Genomic DNA, 20,891 nt, shown 5'->3' with positions numbered 1-20,891 from the left:
GAATTTTACGATGTTACCTTTTAAAACCGAAATTTTATATATTTTCCCAACCACTGCATGGAAATAATCACATTTCCATGCCTGTAAACAGTACGCAAAATAGCTCATTGGGAACTGATCATTCCCGCTCGTTAATCAGCTCATTTCCCAATTGTCGTTTCTAGACCAGCCACAGCTGCGGATGCGGTACGTTATCAACCGGTAAGATATACATAACCATAAAAGCAAACACGACCTAAATGACATTTTATATTCATCAAAAATGTTAATATTTGTGTTATTATAAGTTAATTATGGTGTAAGGAAACATCTTTTGTGTATTACAAGCACAAACAGTCAATGCCGCTCTTGACATAAGTAGCTATAGTAAATGTCATTCTTTGATATGGCACAGCATAGGTACCATTGACACGAGTAATGTTGTATTCTACATCAACGTTATTTTTGTGACGAATACACTTTTACCAAAATAAAATTATTTTCACGCGTGACTCTAAGTATCACAGTTTTAATGTATATCTTTACTGTATGCGGTTGCAAGTGGGGTGGTATAAATTTTCATTTAAATGTGTGCAAGACATATTTTTAACGTATACAGTAAGCTTAAGCAAGAATTGAGTATTTTAACTTAAATATATAACTATAATGAATTAAATTAACAAAGCAAACTGCTGCTGCGCTGGCTTCAAGCGTCAGTAACATTAACATGCGCCATAAAAATGCAAATATGATGTCGACGACCGAATTAATCCCGCGCGGATCCGATCTGCCGTGTAACTGTCGGGTCTAATGAGACATAGATGTGATTAACACACATCACAAACCCGTGGTCACCACTAATTACACCTCTAGCAGCAAACCTGCAGACTAACAGAACTGCTATGGTTTATCTAAGTATCCAATAGAATACAAAATGTGACGTACTCCATTGTTTGTATTTTAATGCCTTTTAATTTGTCAATTTGGACATAAAAGTCAAACAACATTATATTGCGGGTGCAACCCCCCCCCCTCCTCCTCAAAACACCATTCAAATTCAAATAATGTAGGTTTACTAAGTGTTATTAAAATCAGAGAATATTTACTCCAGTTGCTGAGTTGCTTACGTGCTTACGTACATACAAGTATGCCACAAATTTGAATTTGAACAATTATCGGCCTCTATATAAAGGTTTGACTGCGGCGGCTACTTTTGTCAGAGTAACTTTATGCCCATATAGGGAAAGGGAACTTTGTCGAACATAGTCTATGCAGTTATTTAAGCTAAAGAGAATTGGTTCAAACGACTATTTTAGCATTGACTGTAATATTAAATGTTATTAGCCATAATCCCAAACTAAAATATCCACATTGGGTATAACGATTTTACGGCTATTTTAACTGCCGGTATTAAAACCTTAATATCCCACGCTTTTGAATTAATTATTGGTGTTATACGCCAACTATCATAACCCTTGAATGTTCTAATAACTACATATTCAATCCGTAACAGTAATTGTTACCATCCCGAGATTAATGACTTAACAACTGAAGCTTGGTGTTCTAATTTACGTCAAACATATAGTAAAGTACTAAGAGTTATTATCGCTCTGTTTTAAAGATAAAACTATTTCATACATGCACTGATCGCTTACTAAGCTTATTTTTATCTAGAGGAAACAGGTTTTTATTTCTCTCGTTATTATTCCAATATTTTCCTCTTATTCTACTCGTTGTTGTATCAACACTAGCTGATTGCTCGATCTTCGCTCGGGTAAACTTGAGATTAGTAAAATAAAGGTATCACGTGTGAAACGTAGCTGTAAAAATTTAGAATAATTATCGGAAGATAGAAATAAACACGGCATACATGAAACTGTTTTTAACAACGTTTTCTACCCGGACGAATTTACCTTAAAATCACTATTTTAGTTCCTTGATATTAGAAAAAAATCACCCTCAGAATTGTCGTCTACAAAAAGTCTATGAAGAGATTCGGGCCGCTTTTCAAAATGCTTAGAGCACTTTCCCGCTGATGTAACATAACCAAGTACTTTGATTTGTATTTCAATGTTAAGGTATTCCATTAATCACAAACCTTACTCATGGACACTTTTAGCCAACAGTCAAACAAGTCAGTCACTGCAATTAATTCACATATTGATCCGTATGTTGAAGGCTTGATCATTTTATTGCTTGTAATCTTTAGTAGTGATTTAGGTGTATACCGTACTGTTAAAAGTTGTTCAAAACATTATCAACTACTCTTTACGAGGTACCTGGATCAAATATTCGACAGCATGAAGAAGGTATGAACCTATTTCCTTAGGAGACGTTTGAACGCCTCCAAAGAGGTGGAGGTACTTTGTCCATCAAGGAATAATTCATGATATCTATTTGTGAATGGAAGATATTCCATCGCCCTAGCAGACTTGCAGTTTGTATATTTATCCTAACTCTAGTTGTGGTCTATAACGTCTCGGCTGGATGCCGGGTGTAGTGGGGGCAGGTAGCTGGGTCTGTGTAGGCAGTCGTGTTGTGTGCCCGGTGTGCGGTGAGTCAGTGTATGGAGGCGGTAGACGAGGTGGGCACAGGACATAGTCAGTGACTGCCTTGGTCGTCGCCGCGCCGTACTCCACTCAGGTAACACATCAACAATGCACCGACAATTGTCAGTGTACACACTTACAACCAGTAAATACTGTTAGCTTTGGTTAATGCTTGAATCTGCTGAGTCAATAGATGTATTTATCAGCAAATTAGTTCGATTACGTAACGATTTGCCCGAACCCAATTAAAATCTGCAGGAATTGCTAATGTTTATTAATCTTGTACTTTACTACAGAGGGTAGCAGTAAAAAATATGCACTGTATAGCAGTCAAGTCATGATACAACATGCAAATAATAAAACCAATCACAAAACACTACAATCTATCCATAAAAGGCGTAGTGTGAACAGCTCACACAATGGAACACTAATCGCACAGATAATCGCGCGCTACTATAGATCGCTTGTAGTGTTTTGTGATTGGTTATTATTTGCATCTTGTATCATGACTTGACTGCTATACAGTGCATATTTTTTTACTGCTACCCTCTGTAGTGTATTCCAACTTAAGTTGGGCGTTTGTGTATTGTTAGTTGTAATGTGTTAGTTAAGCTTTTTTTCACCTGAGGACGGGATCAGATTCCAGATCCCGAAACGTTGTGTATTGTTTTTTACCATTGTGATGGAAAATGTCCGCAATAAACCTTTGAACAACATTAACTCACCATCACTTAATATTAGCTAATATTTTAGTTGCAATTTAAGGAAACGTGTGCTACAAACATTAACTGACTTGGTTGAAATGAAATATTTACTATTTGAATTTAGGTTGGCATAAATACTACAATGTAAAAAAGCGAGACAGCAATAAACCTTTGAATAAAATATGTAGGCCTACCATCTACCAGATTACATCTAAGTTAATTAATAAAAAAAATTCGTCGATTTAACCATCATAGGTTGAATATTTTACGACATAATAGTATTCCACTAGGAGTTTATTTTGCAACTGTGGTTGAAGAGGACCTGGTCGTAGAACAGCCTCAGGCCAGTGGATTGGGGTTTCGGCTCCCTGGACTGAAACATCTCGAAACACACAACTCTAGTAAAACTCTAATCCGTGGTAATGTCAGTTTAGATTATGAAAAATAGTAGTGATTTAAATAGATCACCCTGAACAAAATTACAGTAGACACTTTTAAGTTTTAATGATGGCTGATCTCAACAAAAATTATAGGATTCCAAGCGTTATTATAAAGTAAGGGTAAATATTTAGCTGGATCATGTTATATAATTATTTTTTTATCATTTCAATATACAAAACTGATAGTTGATCTTACTAATATTATAAATGTGAAAGTTTGTGAGTTTGTTTGTTTGTTTGTTTGAAGTTCAATCACGCATTTACTACTTAATGGTTTGGGTTGAAATTTGGTATGAAGATAGCTCACATTCCCAATTATCATATTGGCATATTCTTATCTCAAAAATCCTTTCGGGCTCCGCCCCAGTGGCTCTGTAGTTCCCCATGTTAACCTTATAAGGATTCATATTTAAAGGGAATTAAAGAATTTAGTCAGCTGTTTCAACTAAAAAAGTTGGTTCTATAATGCAAAAGCATTACAAGTTATAAGATTTACCAACAGGGTGCAGCACTAATTTGCTAATTTTGAACTAAGCAGCAACAAAAAACTGTGATACGCAATGAAAACTGTCAAAGGTAGGATTGTTTACAGTTATGTTTATGTTTTTATTTTCAATTTTTTAATTTAGTAATTTGTGATATTTTGCGAATATTTAATAATTTATTTTTCTGTATTGTTTAGGTGAAGTGGTTGAACATTATGGCTATGGTAGATGTGTAATACTATAGTATGCAGTAAATTTAAAGAAGCAAACTTTATCAAACTGTGTCAACCCTCATTGCAAACGCAAAGCTTGAGTATAACTGCAATAATCATTTTATACTTATATGCCAACCCCGTATGAAGGACGGGTACTCTGCTAGTAATTGATAAAAATAAATTAATAATAATCAGTTGTTTATATTTTGGTTGGGGTAAATCCCTGATCAAAATGACTTATTATTGCTTCCAACTCCATTTTACTTACCGTACTAATATTAGCTTTTCATTTCAATGCATTTGTGCCATTCAAGTCAGTTTGTTTACAATATGGCAACTCATTTCACAAACACGTGAATACAAAATATCTAGCTTTCTTCTATCGATACAAAAACTCTTTCAAAACTCGTACCGGTACCGAAAAAGTTACCGATACTTGTTCTAAATATTTCTGTAGACTACTTAGCTTTTGTCTCATAATTGAAATCGCCTGGAGCTCGTCTTTGCTAGTGTTATTGTGTACCCTACAGCTCATACCCACTCACGAATCTAGAGCCCTCATAGGAAAACTTGGCATTAGTGATTGCCTATATAGAATTGCCACAATATTTATAACTACCGATATTTTTTAGGCAAAATTAGTTAATCATGTGATTGGTTATAGGTTTAAGATGCATTCAAGGAAACGCATTACTATTTACTACTAAGGGTTGTGTTCAAATTTCTTATAGTTATTTTTATATACGCGAGATTGGTTTTTTAAACATACACTAACTAAACTCATCAAATGACTATGCCTGGATATATTTTTAGCTACAATTTTCAATCATTGAGATGGGAACGCCACCCATGGAGCGTATTCCCAAATACGAGTGTAGATTGGTGTGAGATGATCTGTGTTGTTTTTTACTGACTAAGATTAGCTGTTTCCTAATCCAGGATCATTAATTTAAAAGTCCAATGATCAGGAACGGAGGGGTACAGTTTCGAACCATCGAGAAGCTATTGATGACTTTTCTTATGGATCGATCCGGCAACTTGAGTGTAGGCGAGCAGAGCACTATAACAGCTCATCTACTATCAAACGGTATCAGCAATATCTGACACATACTTTCTCCCATTATGGCTTGTCAACAACCTTTATCATGGGTGCAAGCGGTGATTAGGGAACTATGATATTTTATGGGGAAGATCACAAAAGTTGCAATGACTTTGAACCCTCATTCTACAGCAATGGGGGTTTTACCATTTTGTTTAGTATTATAAGCACAGTAACATAATAAATTTGAATTGTAATCGGTGGAGGAGTTTTTATCCGACCTATTTGTTATTTTATGAGGTATTTTTATAGGAGAATCACATAAATCATAAGTTACAACAAATGTTGAAACGTAATTTTTTACAGTAATGATGGTTGTACCGTTAAGTTTACAGTTTAAATGGCAATAACATACTCAACTTTAATCCAAATCGTTTTGGGTTGTTTTTGTAAATTTTTTTTATAAAAAAAAAGTCTGGAGATAACATGGAATCAGTTCCTACATACAAAAAAAGGTTTTAGAAATTGGGCCAAAGATGTGTCTGCAGCTCTGTACACTTTAAACACACATAGCCATCACTTTGAAAACCACTTTTTTCAGGGAGACCCAAAACGTCCTATATCCACCCAAAGCTCAAACTCGAATGTTTTGGTGACTATACTTTTCCATATCCTCTAATAGGGAGGGAGAGTAGAAACATAAAAATCAAGGCCGTAGACAGGGAGATTAGGGGTCAAACCCTCATCCTCCCCTAATATCCTTAAGTTTAGTAATAGGCTAGTAAATAGTTTTATTGTTATGATACCTCTGTATAATAGCACATATAACAGTGTCTTAAGGTTAACCTTGTTTTTCCATGAGCATTGATATTTGCAGTGTAAATCCCCAATATGACTTCTCCCCTTTCAAATAAAAGGTTCTCCATTCAACCATCCTTGGGAATACAATTAGCCTAGATTTAGATTGTTAAAAATAATAGATGTTAATATTAAAGGAACTGTTTTTAGTAGTTAATAAAAAAATACAGGCTTGAAACAAGTTAATTTTTGTTTCAGGCAAGGTTTCAGCAAAAACAGTTACAGGAAAAGGAGCAGAAGTTGCTGGCTTTATATGAAGAACAAGCACATCAAGGCTATCAACGATTTGGTCCTGGATGTGGAAAGGTAAGATTAACAACATTTTTCCACCTTTCTTTTTCTGTTGATCAATTATTATAGCATACAGCAAACCATCTAAAACCATAAGTATAACAATTTGCAGACTAGTTACCTACTGGCTAAAAGGAACAGGTATTTATTTATTAGCAGAAGTTGATTTTAAGGGGGAAAAGTAGACAGTAGCAGGGCATAAAATAACATGTTAACTGGGCGACACAAGTGTCACCTAGTGGTGAGATTTTGTCGCCCAGTGACTATGGGTGGTGCCGGCATATTTTTGTTATGATTCACATTTTAAATGTATCGGAATTTAAAAAATAACATTATGTAAATATTTTTGAGTATTGAGCTATGATTTTGGCCCAAGAGGTTGTGAAGGGAGCTTTGGCCTGTTACAACGTTCTAGAATACGTAATTAAGTGAGATTATATGGACTATTTACAAGCAAATATAATCGAAAAATGCATTAAAAGATACGTAGAAATGTGTGATTTTCACTTAAACTTTTGCAAAAATTTCCGGGTGGGGTATTCCATACCCCCCAGACCCCCCCCCCCCCCCAAGGTAAGTCCGGCGACACTGTCACCCAGTGAAAATCCCTTAAAATATGCTCTGGACAGTAGACAAGCATATTTAAGAATTTTTTTTTACAGACATTGAAAAAACCAATCCCCTGAACCAAAAAAAGTAGTTTTCGAAGTGATGTATATGTGTGTGTGTGTGGATGTGTGGATGTGTACAGAGCTACAGACCACACCTGAGGTGTGATTCCAATGAAACTTTTACTATCATGTCATTGAATTGGGAAAATACAATTATGTTTTTAATAAAATTTGTCAAAACAAATCTTGGTAATGTTTGCAAACTACATTTAGTTCAAATATAAGACATACTCATCAGGTTTGCAGTTTTATCGAAACATTCCAAATATTTCATAAAATGGCTGTTCTTTTTGAAGATTTATGATTATCTTTTATGTATCAGTAATTTGTGAAAAAAATAAATTTGGAGGAACAACTGGCTATTATAGGAGTCGTGATGACCTCATGTAAAAAATAATAATATAAAACGTAAATGTTTTTGTTTGAAAGTAATTTCAATATATTTGACGTAGATATTTTTCTTTTATTGATAAACAAATAAATATTTAACAATAGTAATAGGCTAAGTGATATTAGAATATTTCATTACAGTATAACTGTGTAGAGGATTGGAATTTTTAAATCAGATGGCAGTAGACACCCTAGTTAGTATTTTGCGCTCTTTTCAAAACCTCAGCATGTAATTTATAAAAGGTAAAAATACCTGATTGTTACCTTGTGGTCCAAAGTATTGTCCTATACAGATCCAACGATGGCGCTCGCGCCAAATTGTACATAATCCACTAGGACAATACTTTGGACCACAAAGGCGACAATCGGGTATTTTAACCTTTTATTTATTTGTCAATCAGTTGGTCCGGAAACACCACAACAAAATATGAAATGTAGCTACATCTTATTTCACTGGAATTACTCAAACTTTAAGCATGAGAAATCTTAGGTGTAAGAAAACAGGTTATAATTTTTTTTTACTGTTGTAGTACATTGTTTTGTATATTTAACTATAGAATTTACCTTTTACCTCGGCAAATTGAAGCAATTTATTGTAAAACCCGATATGACAAATACTAAGAAATTATCAGATAAAATGTCTTTCAACTATTTAATCATAAACATAATATAAACATATAATTTAAAACATACAAAATTAAATGTGGAAACTTAAATAAATTGACCTATATTAATTATACAATAAAAATTCTTAGACAAACCTAACAGTATTTGTCGGAACCATTTTTATTTCGGCTGAAATAAAAGTGTTCAAAAGTGATAAAAATAAATGAAACAGTAACGTTATAAAATTCATTTTCAATTTAAATTAATATAAATAGGCCTATTTTAAGCTAATAATTATATTTTTATTTAGTAATTAATTAAAATTAAAAACCGGAACTTTTTACAATGTTTCGTATGTTTTCAACAATCAGTAGTAATAAATGAAAAAAATAAATATCAAGTTGAGGGTAATGAAATTGTTCGGAATTTAATGGTGAATTCAAATAATATAACATTCTTTTTGCTAACAAAAATCAATAAATGAGCAAATGATATAATCCCGACATGATGTCAAGTTAACCCTGCCCCCTAGCGGGGTTAAGTTTAAGTCCAAAACCATTGTTATTTACGCCAGAGATTATCCAATTTGCGCTAGACCATGACTCGTGAACCCAACATTTGGCCCGGGGTTTTCTCCAATTGAACCTGTGAAGCCGACTTTTTGCGCTCGGGTTTATCCCTGTCATAATTGGAACAAGTTTAACTGCCTGCGCCCGAGCGCGGGGTAACCTCGTACTCGTGAACCCGATTTCTAAGCCGCAGCGCAAAAAAACGGCTATAACTGAATTTTGCGCTCGAACTAAGGATAACCCGTGACTCGTGAACCGCCCCTAAAAGTTTAAATTCACGTAGGGAAAAATCCCTGTGCTCCAATTTCTACCATTTCAGACTTATACCTTCCCATGGTTGGTTACTATGGCTGTGATAAATTCGAGTAGATCGCTTCAGCCGTTCAGGAGGAGTAACACAAAAAAGTTGTAAAACAAAAGCAGGAGTGTAGTATAAGTGCTTCGCTCTGCTCAATTAATAGAGTTAGGAAATCCAATTCACTCTTTTTACTACTACATTAGCCTATGTATCACTCACTACCACTTATGAATTGATTAAACATTAGAATGAAACTATACTACATAACTTTAATAATCATTGCTGCAACACCTAATTTTCAGGTACGGCAGTTGTTTCAAGAACGAAGGGGTAACAACCATCACCATTCTGCAGGGTGGGATAAAAGCTATCCCTTGGAACCCATCAACGACAGTAAGCGAGAACGAGGGAGCAGCCTAGACCGCAACCTCAACAACGTATGGAAACAACCGGTGAGGCGAACACGGAGTCAGGTGCGGCGAGATGATGAGTTGTCATCTTCTAGAAGCTACGAGCCATTGGATCAGCTAGCGCTCAAACACAATCCTGTGTTTGGAGATGAGAATGACTACCTCTCTAGAGTGACGGACCTAGACAGTTCCAGACTGTTCAGGAAGTTGCCTAATATAGGAGGGGCTCCTCTGTCTGACTCTACGGACAGATTCAAGACATACATAGCCACAAAACAACACCCCAACGCAAGCATGGCGCCGGCCAAGGAGACAAGAATCACAGAAGTGGGATCAATCACAAAGGCACTGTCAAGATTGTCACCTCCTTCAAAAAAGACTGAGGTAATTTATCTATCTTCTTAATACAGATATATAGATATCTATCTATCGTAACTACAGATATACGAGGTGAAACCCGTCGAAATCGACGGTTACTTTCAAGACTTACGCTAATTATTCTAACTGCCATAAATTGAGTGAAATTATACATATTATGAGCATTTAGCATTGTTTATATTTTAGAGATAAATTGAATGGTTATTGTTGCTGATGAGTAGCGCTAGTAAACATGAACAACCCTTTTCGTTAGTCTAATAACATTCAAAGGCTCTCTAAAAGTTTTTATTTGTATACACAATACATATCTATATTATGTTTTCACTAAGCTGAATGAATACATCGAAGTAACCCCTCTGAGAAGTCTGCAGTATATTGCAGTTTTCCAGCTTAATGACTTTCTAAACCATGCACATATTTCTACATAAATATTGTAAAAATGTTTATCCAGTTGCTGTAAACCACTATTAATTTAACAAAATGTGGACGCTCAAATGGGCACCGCGCCCTTCTGCACTTGTATTATTTTGTATTGTATTACACAGTTGAAGATTTTCCAATAATTGAAGCATGACAATAATCTCATGAGCCTATGATGACCTGTCTAGAATAATATAATAAAATATAGAGAAATGGTGTGAAAAAAGCAGACACCGACCCGTAAAATAGATATAAGATAGTTCAATTAAAAAATAATTGTAAGAGTTATTCTGATAAAAGGATTTTCCACTGATTTCGTAGTGGAACTTTATATTGCAACACATGACATGATACAGAAGAAAATCAATAAATTTTAAAATCAGAAAATAACATTGCAAATACTTCTTTTAGACAATTCAGTAACTCACAATAAATTTGTGTTGTTTAAAATAGGCTACAATTTTAAAATTAACAGCTGTTTTATTAAAAAGTATTATCCACATTACCAAAATGTAAACAAATCTGTGGGTTGAAGGCTTCTAGGGGAAAACCCTAAGCGAATTTACTTTGTTTTCTTTTGATAACTCATCTACAGACCAAGACCTCTCCTTGGACACCTATACCAAGTTTCTATGCCCAGCCGTTCTCTCAAATTAGTGGAGACAAAGTTTCCAATTAAATATTAAGATCCCCCCATGTTAATCTTATGGGAGAAAGAGAAAACCCAACTTTGATGGAAGATCCTGCCCAAACTAATAAAGATATCAAAACTCTTTGCAAAACTACAGATCACGGCAATTTTATTGACACTTTAATCATCAAAATCGGTCCAAAAATGAGGGAGGAGTTCTGTTTACAAAAATCGGCTTAGCGTATTATATATATAGACTAGCAGAGTACCCGTCCTTCGTACGGGGTTGGCATATAAGTATCAAATGCTTATAGCAGTTATGAGTGAGGACATGGCTTAAGAAATTTAGGTTCTTTTTTAAGTTTGTTCGCTACGCTCACTCACCTTTAGGTTGGAGCTCGTTCGCTGCGCTCACTTTCCTTCAGGTTAGCTCGTTCGCTACGCTCACTTGCCTTCAGGTTAGCTCGTTCACTACGCTCACTCGCCTCCAGGTTGAAGTTCGTTCGCTACGCTCACTCACCTTTTGCTGTTGTCATAAATGTAAAAGAAATAATAGTGCTAGTGCTGCACCCTGTTGGTAATCCTTGTAACTTTAATGCTATTGAACATCACAGAACAGAACCAACTTGTTTAATTGAAACAGCTGTTAAGATTCAATAATTTCATTTCTCATAAGGTTAACATGGGAAACTCCAGAGCCACTGGGGCGGAGCCCGAAAGGATTTTTGGGATAAAAATATGCCTATATGTTAATCGGGAATGTGAGCTATCATCATGCCAAATTTCAGCCCGATCCGACCAGTAGTTTTCGCGTTTACTTTTCCCATACACACACACAGACACCACCTCTTTTTTATAATAGTATAGATAGATAGATAGATTTAAGTCAGTAGTTAACAGAAAATTATAGAAAGCGTTCAATCATTCATGAGTTATGTATTGTAAAGTACCGTAGTTATCGATCCATTTGCTTATGGATTATTGTGAGTCTCCTTATACGTTGGGGACTATGCAATACAACTGAATATGCCTCGTTGGTAATTTGGTATTTTACTGTTACTATGGTTTTAAACAGTTGCAAGATTCCAGTTCAAGTTCCAGGATAAAAAAAAAAAATTTAAATTAAAACTTAAGTGTGCATGATTCTTCTTAGTGATCTATATCCATCATAATCATTCTCGAATGTCTACTAAATACTATGTGAGTAGTTTAAAGCACCAATATAATATTGGTATGGAGTAAAAGCTATTTAGAATTACATCATGAAAACCCCCAACTGAACATCATACTGAACATGTACTACACAAATGGTTACCATTATATTATTTTTGCTACAGGGTATTACATTACAGGTAACCGTTTTGTTAGTATAATTGTGCAATGTTAACAATCAAATGATTTTGGATTTTTTTAAGGAAAGGAGTATAGTTTAGCTAGCTTTCCTGGAAAATTATAATCTAGTACATAATACAGTATGTACATAAAAGGTCATACTGTATAACTTAACAATGACTTTTATCCTACTACAGGACTTCTTGTGAGTCCTTTTATAGTTTATGTAGGCCTACCAGCTCCTGGAGTCTACAATTTATTAACTTAGTTGAACCCTACCTCTTTCTAAGCCCTTTGATTAGGTAATTTCTTGGCTTTCCTAAAAAAAGTATGGTTATGTAATGCCCAGGTCATGCTTTAAAAATAACCTGCTGTAATGAGAATTGGAAACTAAAACTGTAGTGCCTACATAGCCTATATTATTAGGATTTAGAATACATGGGTTAATTTTAGATATGCAAATATGTCCTCTAAAACTAGAAGTAATAAGATTATTCAGTTAGTTTTGAAAGTAATACATTTTTGCTTTATTACCTCACAGGTATAAATATTAAGTAGTCCTCACAAAGTTGTTAATAAACAAAGTTTATGAAATAAATCCTTTCTAGTCTCCTCGCTTCATACCAAATCACAGAAGTTCAAAGTTTGTCAAGCTGATGAAATTTAATTATAACTGGTTGTTTAATCAAAGTTACTCTTTCTGGCTGCTGAGATGCAACTTAATTTAGCAGAATTTTAATTAATTTAGATGGTGCTGAACACAATTACAGCATATAATTGAATCCAAAATAACTCGATTATTCAAAACACAATCTTGTTTGTTTGACCTTATTATTATGCTGCCCAACACTATTGGAAAGAGTAAATATTGGACATTTGTTTTAGCTAATCAAAATCTATACACTCCCAATCCAATGAAATATCTTCCAATCACTTTTAAAATTAAATATTTTCAATTATCTTGTTTTAGATATTAATTTCTGTTGTGCAATAATAAATCAGTCTTAAAAGTTGTTTATCACCCTAGTTTTTTAAACCAATAAATTAAAATATTTCCTTATAAAGCAAAATTATATTTAAAATATCATATTATGAGTTGAATTGTAAAAATTTAGCAAGAATGTAGAAAGAAAGGTGAATATCTTTAATTTAAAAATTCATAAAAAGTTGAAAATTTTGTTAAATAATAAATATATATATCTAAACTCAATGTAGTTGGGGAAGAAATATAGTATAAATATAGAAGAAAAAGTATGGCTACCAACACCAACCACAAGCTCACGACTACAAGTAATGGAATCATTTAAAAAGAAATAATTGTAAGCTCATGATTAATAACTGGTAATATCTTGCAGGACTTTTTCACAAGAACTATGACTCGATTAATGATCTTTTTCCACACAATGCAACAAATCTAAAAACACAAATTTGATTTTACAGTCAAAAGTATTAATATGACCTCAAATAGGAATTCTACTAGCAATCTGTTATTGAGACTAAATAAATTGTATTACATAAAAAAAACATTTAGATTTACTTTATGTTTAGGTAAAGGCATCAACCCAGCCTGGAGTGAACAGTCGCACAAAACCCTCCATCACGCCTCCAAGTAGTGGGCTGAAACCACGCAACAACACAGTAGCCAACAACAACAACAGGGACCCACCGAGGCCAGCGTCTGATCCTCCCTCACGAGCCAATCAGGTAGTAAAATCACCAAGTTTATGTTTAGGTCATACAAGGTTTTTCATGAGTGATTACAGCAGGGGGCTATCATTATAACAAACACTTCTCAAGATTGTTTCAGAACGGCGTAGCCTTGTCTAAGCGACGTTTTAGGGAGACGTATCTTGGATATTATTTTGTAAGCTAAGAACAGTTCACACCGAAAGCTAGCTCTTATATGCTTTGTTTTTGCTCACAGTCTGAGCTGTGGTCGAGTGCATAGCTGGTTATTTGTTTCAAGTTTATTGTTTTTTGCAGAGCTTTATTGAATTTAAGATCTTTGATAGACTGAGTGACATGGCGTTTAGTGTTTTTTTTTTTCAGTTTCGTGGTGTGAGCCAGGTTTCTGCTCCAGTTTGCCAATGTATAATGTATATAATTTTTCAAATTGTTGGCAGGTTCTTCCCATGCTTAGTCACAAAGATTAGCGTCATTGTACTATATAATCTTGAACTGACAAATAAACGGGATTTTGCCCCAATATGGTTTTTCAATCCAGATATTTTTATCGATCAAAGCGAGAGGTATAGACTGTAAATCAATAGGCAGAAATACTTTTATGTCAACAGAGCTAATGGTCGTCATTTAGCACAGCGCATGCAAGCAAAAGATAAGAAGCGAAAGTATGAATACAGATGCATATTATGTAGCTTCGCAACGCGATGCTACGCTGGTCTGAAATGAACCATTAATTGACATTAGGAGATACATCTGTGATGTCTATCAAAAGCAATTCCTTGAGCTGGTCTGTGAATGATCTACCGCACTTGCCTTAGGAAGGCAATACCTCCTCCACTACTTCCTGCACAGTGACCAAACGCTTGTCACTTTTGGAACGGCCCTAGTATATTCCTCTTCACTTCACTGTTAATCTATTTAAATAAAAATGAATCCCTTTTTTGATGGTATTCCATAACTCGAGAACGAGTGCACCGAATTGGATGATTCTCTTTTTGTTGTGTTCCTTAGTGCCAGGGGAAGGTTTTTATGTACCTAAGGAAATTTATAATACATCCAACCGTTATTTAGTAATTTGATTTTTAAAATTTAAAAATAATGCCTTTACATTAGCATTGGAGGAAAATGTTTTCATTAAACTGTGGGATACAATAACATGTGCTAATTTTCAAACAAAATTTGAGTGAGCGTAGCGAACGAACTTCATCCAGGACGTGATTGAGCGATGCGAACATGTTCATCTTGAAAACGAGCATTTGATGTAAAACCACATTAGGACAGGATGACGTCTGTCAGGCCAGCTAGTATATTATCATTTTGTAACTGCAGTTTTAACAAGAGCAGCAAATAGTTCAGATCAGCAAAATAGCCTGCATAATAAATTGAGACGCTTATTACGATTAGATGGACCAAAGATATGATTGTGTCAACAGTGCTCAAACAAAATGGGATGAAAAGTTTTAAAGCAAATTTTCTTTACTATCATCATATTTTGAATCGTAACAGGGGGGTTCAATCAAGGTTCCCACAATGTTTTTTGTTGGACGCACATTCAAGCGACACAACTGTGTGACAAGTTTACACAGCATGGAAGGCAGTTTATACGACAAATGTACAACTTCACAAGCCAAAGAGGCAGAAAATGCTATAAAATTTAAAATGATCTTTGATACATGTATTTTTTTTATTTCAACTAAGAACTTTTAATGACTAATACTGAGGAGTAAAGCTCATTAAAACACAGTAGTCGACTAGATAACAGCCAGTTCCAAAACCAATTTGTAACTTTAGGATTATCTTTTAGGATTGTAAATAGCAAACCTATTTGTCAAATGGTTTACACACTCACAGGAACTATTAGCTACGACTAGATATTAAATGAACAATTCACCTGTAGGTGTTCTTCAAGAATTAGGGTCCAAACTAATAAACAAAAATTACATGATGTAGTGGTCAACCCTGCCAAGAAGATGACAACCTTCCAAAAGTGCTGTTGTGACCAGATTGCCAAAGACATTTAGAGAATAAGAAAAGTATGTGACCGTAAACCCCTTGCACTTGACCAGCCTAGTCCTGACAAAGTGTATAAAGCCCTGCCTTGTGCTCTATGAGTATTTACATATAAAATATGCTGCAAGAAGTGGATGCTACAACATTAATTATCTAGAAAACTATAGGTGGCATGGTAATTTGACTGGACAGTGCTTTTTACTTCGTGTAATTAATTTAACTTTTAAACCCAAACTCACATTCACAAATTATGCATGTAAACTACCATGTCATTGTAAGGTACGTACTTAAAAAAGCTTGATAGAAGAGAATTGCAAATAGAACTTATGATCAATTTTTGTTTTCTAATTCCTCAAAAAAAAAAATATAGACAATAATAATGTTAATATAGTTATTTTTTAACCATTCATTTGTTCTATTTGTTAACATTTTTTTTTAACCACTCATTTGTTCTATTTGTTAACATAGTTATTTTTTAACCACTTATTTGTTCTATTTGTTAACATAGTTATTTTTTAACCACTCATTTGTTCTATTTGTCACAGGAGAAGGAACCACCAAAGATGAACAGAGGTCCACCAACCACGAGAGGGGCAGTGCCACGTGCAGGCACCACAGCAGGGGCCTCACAAATTAGGGCCCCGCAGGCAGCACGGGGTCCCCAGGGCATGAAAGCCCCTGTAGGCCCGACAAGTGGGGCCCGCTCTGACCTGGTACCTTGCAAAACTTGCAACCGTAGTTTTGCCCCCGACAGAATCCAAGCCCATGCTGAAATCTGTGTCAAGACAGCTCGCAAAAAGAGGAAACCTTTTGATGTTGCAAAACAGAGAGTTAAGGGAACAGAACTTGAACAGTTTGCTAGGAAAGGGCGGACATCAACACAACCACCACCGGTCAGTACATAGTATAGTGTAAAATTGTGTGTAAGAGAAAGGTGATGATTATGAGCTGTTTAAGTTATAGTGGTGTTTGCATTTCTATATTAGAATGAAGTGAAAAAAACCAAAGGATTGTTCATAGGACCGTGATAGTCTGAGAGTCAGGGGTAAACCTACACAGCCTAGAACAAATTTCTCACTTCCAAAACTCACACTATTTTCGAATAACAACTTATTTCATTTTTTAAGATTGAAATGAACTGCCAATAACATGCAAGTTATCAATTTTTATATAACCTGCATTTTAGTTAAATACAAGTTACTTAAGAATAGTTAACTGTTGTAACAGAATCACTTTGATTGGAACCAGAAAGATTAGATTGGTTTTTGAAGTAGGCCTAAAGAAAAACAACCGATCAAAAAAAAGGCGACTGAACCTTCTTGGTAAAGGAATTGGAATAGACGGAAAAGGATTATCTATTCAGAGTAAAGTATGTTTTTCTAGGTTTTTTTTCAAATATTAGCTCAATAAGGTTCACCGCAGACTACCCAGAAACTTAGGGAATATTCCAGAGATGTGCAAGGTTCTAGTAAATCCTTTAATTTTGAGCTCATAGTGTTTCGGTATACAATTTTTTTTGTAGATACGTATTTTTGATAAATATTATAGCCATTCACATTGAGTAGTAGCTCACTAAGGCGCCCGTTACACTATGGTGGCTTAGCTACAGGTGCAAATGTTTACACTGAATCAAATGAATCCTGTTACACTAGGCGTGGCCAAAAATGAGCGACTCGGAAGGCTAAAACAGCCACGAGCACAGTGGCTGTTCTCAACAAAACAGTCGCTGGCCAACCGGGCCATGGCTGCTCCAAGGTTTGAAAGTGCACTTTTTAACACTTGGTTATATGGCAGCTGGTTACACTACGGTGGCCGGCAACATGGCTAGCCATGCAGCTCGATGCGCACATTGGTTATATGCTGGTGATATGGGTTCCCTCAAGAACGTCTTTTGTCCTACTATATCGTCTCTGATGTATTTGAGTAATTTAAAAAATGATGTCTTCTTCTTCTTCTCTTTAGCAGGAAAGCTAGTAATAGCATGTACTCACTGTTTGATGGCATCTTTACAAAATTAGAAAACTGAACTGCGTTTAACAGACATAGGTGCCCACGACGTGACTAGCCACCGTAGTGTGACTAAACTAACCACATAGTTGACTGGAAAGATATCAAGTGTTAAAATATGGAATAGTTTTATGCCTGCAATTCTGGGTATTGCTTATACTTGCCAGATATCCAAATTTGTCTTCACAGCTGAACTACATTATTGGTATTATTTGCTTGCAGTCGCTTGCAAAGTCAAACTGGCGCCGTAAACATGAAGAGTTCATTAGCAACATCCGAGCAGCCAAGCAGGCACAGCAGCATGTGGCGAGGGGAGGCAAGTTGGCAGACCTGCCGCCGCCCCCACCTCTCGACACCTCTGACTACGTCCAGTGTCCTCATTGCGGACGACGCTTCAACCAGGGCGCGGCCGAGCGGCACATCCCCAAGTGTGCCAATATGCTGCACAACAAGCCAAAGCCAGCAGCAGGCGGCAGACCCACAGGTGGCGGGGCCAAGCCTAGGACTACAGGACCACCTAGGCGTTGATCAATCTCTTACAGTGCTGTGATATTGGAAATATACTGAATTTTAGTCTCTATTGAAAATGTTTTGAAACTGGGTACCAAACATACATTTTTGCTTTAGGCAACGTAACATTATAGTGAGAGGTGGAGGTAGAACATTAGAAAATGAACAATGGGTTCAAGTAACTACATGAAAACTTTTGTTATTGTTTGTATGTGAATTACAAAATGTGCTTTTTAATACCGTGTTTTGGGCAAAGAGTTCTAAATAGGCCTATGATTGGAAGTAAAACTGGTCTGGCCAAATTTATGAAAACAATTTTGATTGAAGGTTGTTAAGATATGTTTTAACAAATCAGTATTTTAAAAGTTAATACAAGCAAACCTAGTTTTTGTCATGCTAATATGAATTTCTTGTTGTTAAGAATTTAAACTGGCAGGATGAGAAGTTGGTATTGCTTCAATAGCTTAATATGTGGTACCTTTTCTTTTATGTTTTCTTTGAAAGGAGAGTCCAATAAAAATAATAGTTATCTCAAGAGTATACAGGTTGGTAATGAAGTCCGAAGACAGTTAATTATTTTAAAAAATAATGTAGATAGAGCTACAATACTTGGTACAAAGTTACAGAGCATAAAACTGTATCTTAACACATATTCAGTGATCCAATAACTCTTCAGGGGGACGGCCCACAAGGAGTCAGAAGAAAATCTTAAAGGAAGCATAGGTCAATTAATATGTACATCAAATGAAAGGTCTTTTTTTAGTAGAATACAATGCCGCAAACCGCACTTCAAAAGGTTGATCCTGCGCAAAATGGCAGCCGTTCAAAGATTTCTTGAATCTGCTATTTTTAATCTTTGAACGCCCACCATTTTTTACTCAGGCGTTCTTTTGAACTTGAATTTACGGCATTTAATCTACTAGAGAAGACCTTTAATTTGATGTGCATATCGACCTATGCTTATGTTAATAATTTTCTTCCGATTCCTAGAACTGTGCCCCCTGAGGAGTAAGCGTATAATAGCAATGCAAATTAAATGAATCTTTGAACAACTGTCATTCTTGGCTCGGTTGTCCGTTAGAGTTCAAATTTGTGGCATTAATTCTACTAGTAAAGACTTTAATTTGATGTACATGTCAACCTATGCTTCTATTTAAGATTTCCTTCTGACTCCTTGCGGGACGTACCCATGATATGACAGAAAATTGATATTTTAAAAAAAAGTAGATTTTTATGTGTGGTGTTGATGTACCAAATCTTGTTGATTTATCTGTTGTCGTTTACAAAATATTGAACTGTCTTCGGACCCTGTACATTCAAGAAAATTACACACCTTATTGCCATTGGTATTAATTTTTACATGTACTGTACATCATTTTGCTATGATGTAATGAAAACGTTAAACCATCTAAAAACCTTTCACCATATTTTATTTAGTTCTCTGTTCTCTTAACATGAACAGGTAATAAATACTGTAGATGAGTTTTTCCTATTATTTATATTATGGTGCAATTATGTAATTGTAGTAAAACTATTTTTATAAATGTAATTTTGTGGACTAAAAACTAAATTTATTTTTAAATAGTGTTCTGAATGAATGTTTAAATATTAAATAGCAAAAGTGCCAATATATCAAGCTGATAAATTTTGCCGACTATATCTCAAAGACTGTTCCTACTTTCATAGTCTTAAGGCATTTTTAACAGTAAGTTAATGATGAAACAAGTAGATTTTACAATCAATCTGTGTAGATATACTATAAACAAAATATCAACACATTCTTCAGATAACTACAAAACTAACAAAATATGAGTATTGTATTTTTATAACAATGTTAAAACTGCAATTGAAGTAGTGTTTATGAGTTGTAAAATCCATTAAAATCTGGCATTATAATTAGCAACCAAACAAAAAAACTGTTTGGTACTGTACTAAAATTTTGTATTTAGTTGTGATGCCTTTGTTCCAGTAGAAATAATGTGATAAACATATTTTATAGGTTAACAATATTTAATTTGTCATATTACGTAACATGTTAATGAATGCTTTATTGCTTTGTATACAATTAGATTGTACACTGAGGACATTTAATGTTTGTGACTTATGTTTGTATTTTGTTATTAAATTATTTTATTAATTAAACTTGAAAGTGGTTTTTTACGACATATGAAAATCATTAAAAAGTGTAACGTAAATCGATCAATGAGTTGTTTTAAGAAGTTTCATTTACAGTAACACAGGGTCAAAAGTAGGGATGTATCAGTTCTCAACTTTTATTCTAATGTCTAAGAATCATATGATCAGAATCAGATGACTAGGATAACGTTTCTGTAACCGCGGGACGATGATGATGTCTAACTGACTGCGGCAGGTGATCAGATTTTTGTTATAATCACAGAGGAAGATGATATTGTCT

The 20,891-nt window shown here is 34.9% G+C and overlaps 1 protein-coding gene across 1 annotated transcript in view; it reads left to right on the top strand.

Annotated features, from left to right (window-relative positions):
- LOC128983407 (uncharacterized) overlaps positions 1-20,617 on the top strand; it is a 102,128-nt gene extending 81,511 nt beyond the window's left edge. Inside the window, exons 3-7 of the mRNA XM_054402692.1 lie at positions 6,468-6,575; positions 9,397-9,888; positions 13,814-13,969; positions 16,504-16,851; positions 18,188-20,617. Of these exons, the coding sequence (XP_054258667.1) occupies positions 6,468-6,575; positions 9,397-9,888; positions 13,814-13,969; positions 16,504-16,851; positions 18,188-18,493 (1,410 nt within the window). The 3' untranslated portion in view covers positions 18,494-20,617. The remainder of the gene's footprint in view (positions 1-6,467; positions 6,576-9,396; positions 9,889-13,813; positions 13,970-16,503; positions 16,852-18,187) is intronic.
- The last annotated feature ends 274 nt before the right edge of the window (positions 20,618-20,891 follow it).

This window comes from Macrosteles quadrilineatus, unplaced genomic scaffold (genome assembly GCF_028750875.1).
Source record: "Macrosteles quadrilineatus isolate MER2022 unplaced genomic scaffold, UCM_ALF_1.0 Scaffold_1__1_contigs__length_201487025, whole genome shotgun sequence".
NCBI lineage: Eukaryota > Metazoa > Arthropoda > Insecta > Hemiptera > Cicadellidae > Macrosteles > Macrosteles quadrilineatus.
The sequence above is the reverse complement of the archived record's forward strand: the minus strand, read 5'-3'. Positions and strand labels throughout refer to the sequence as shown.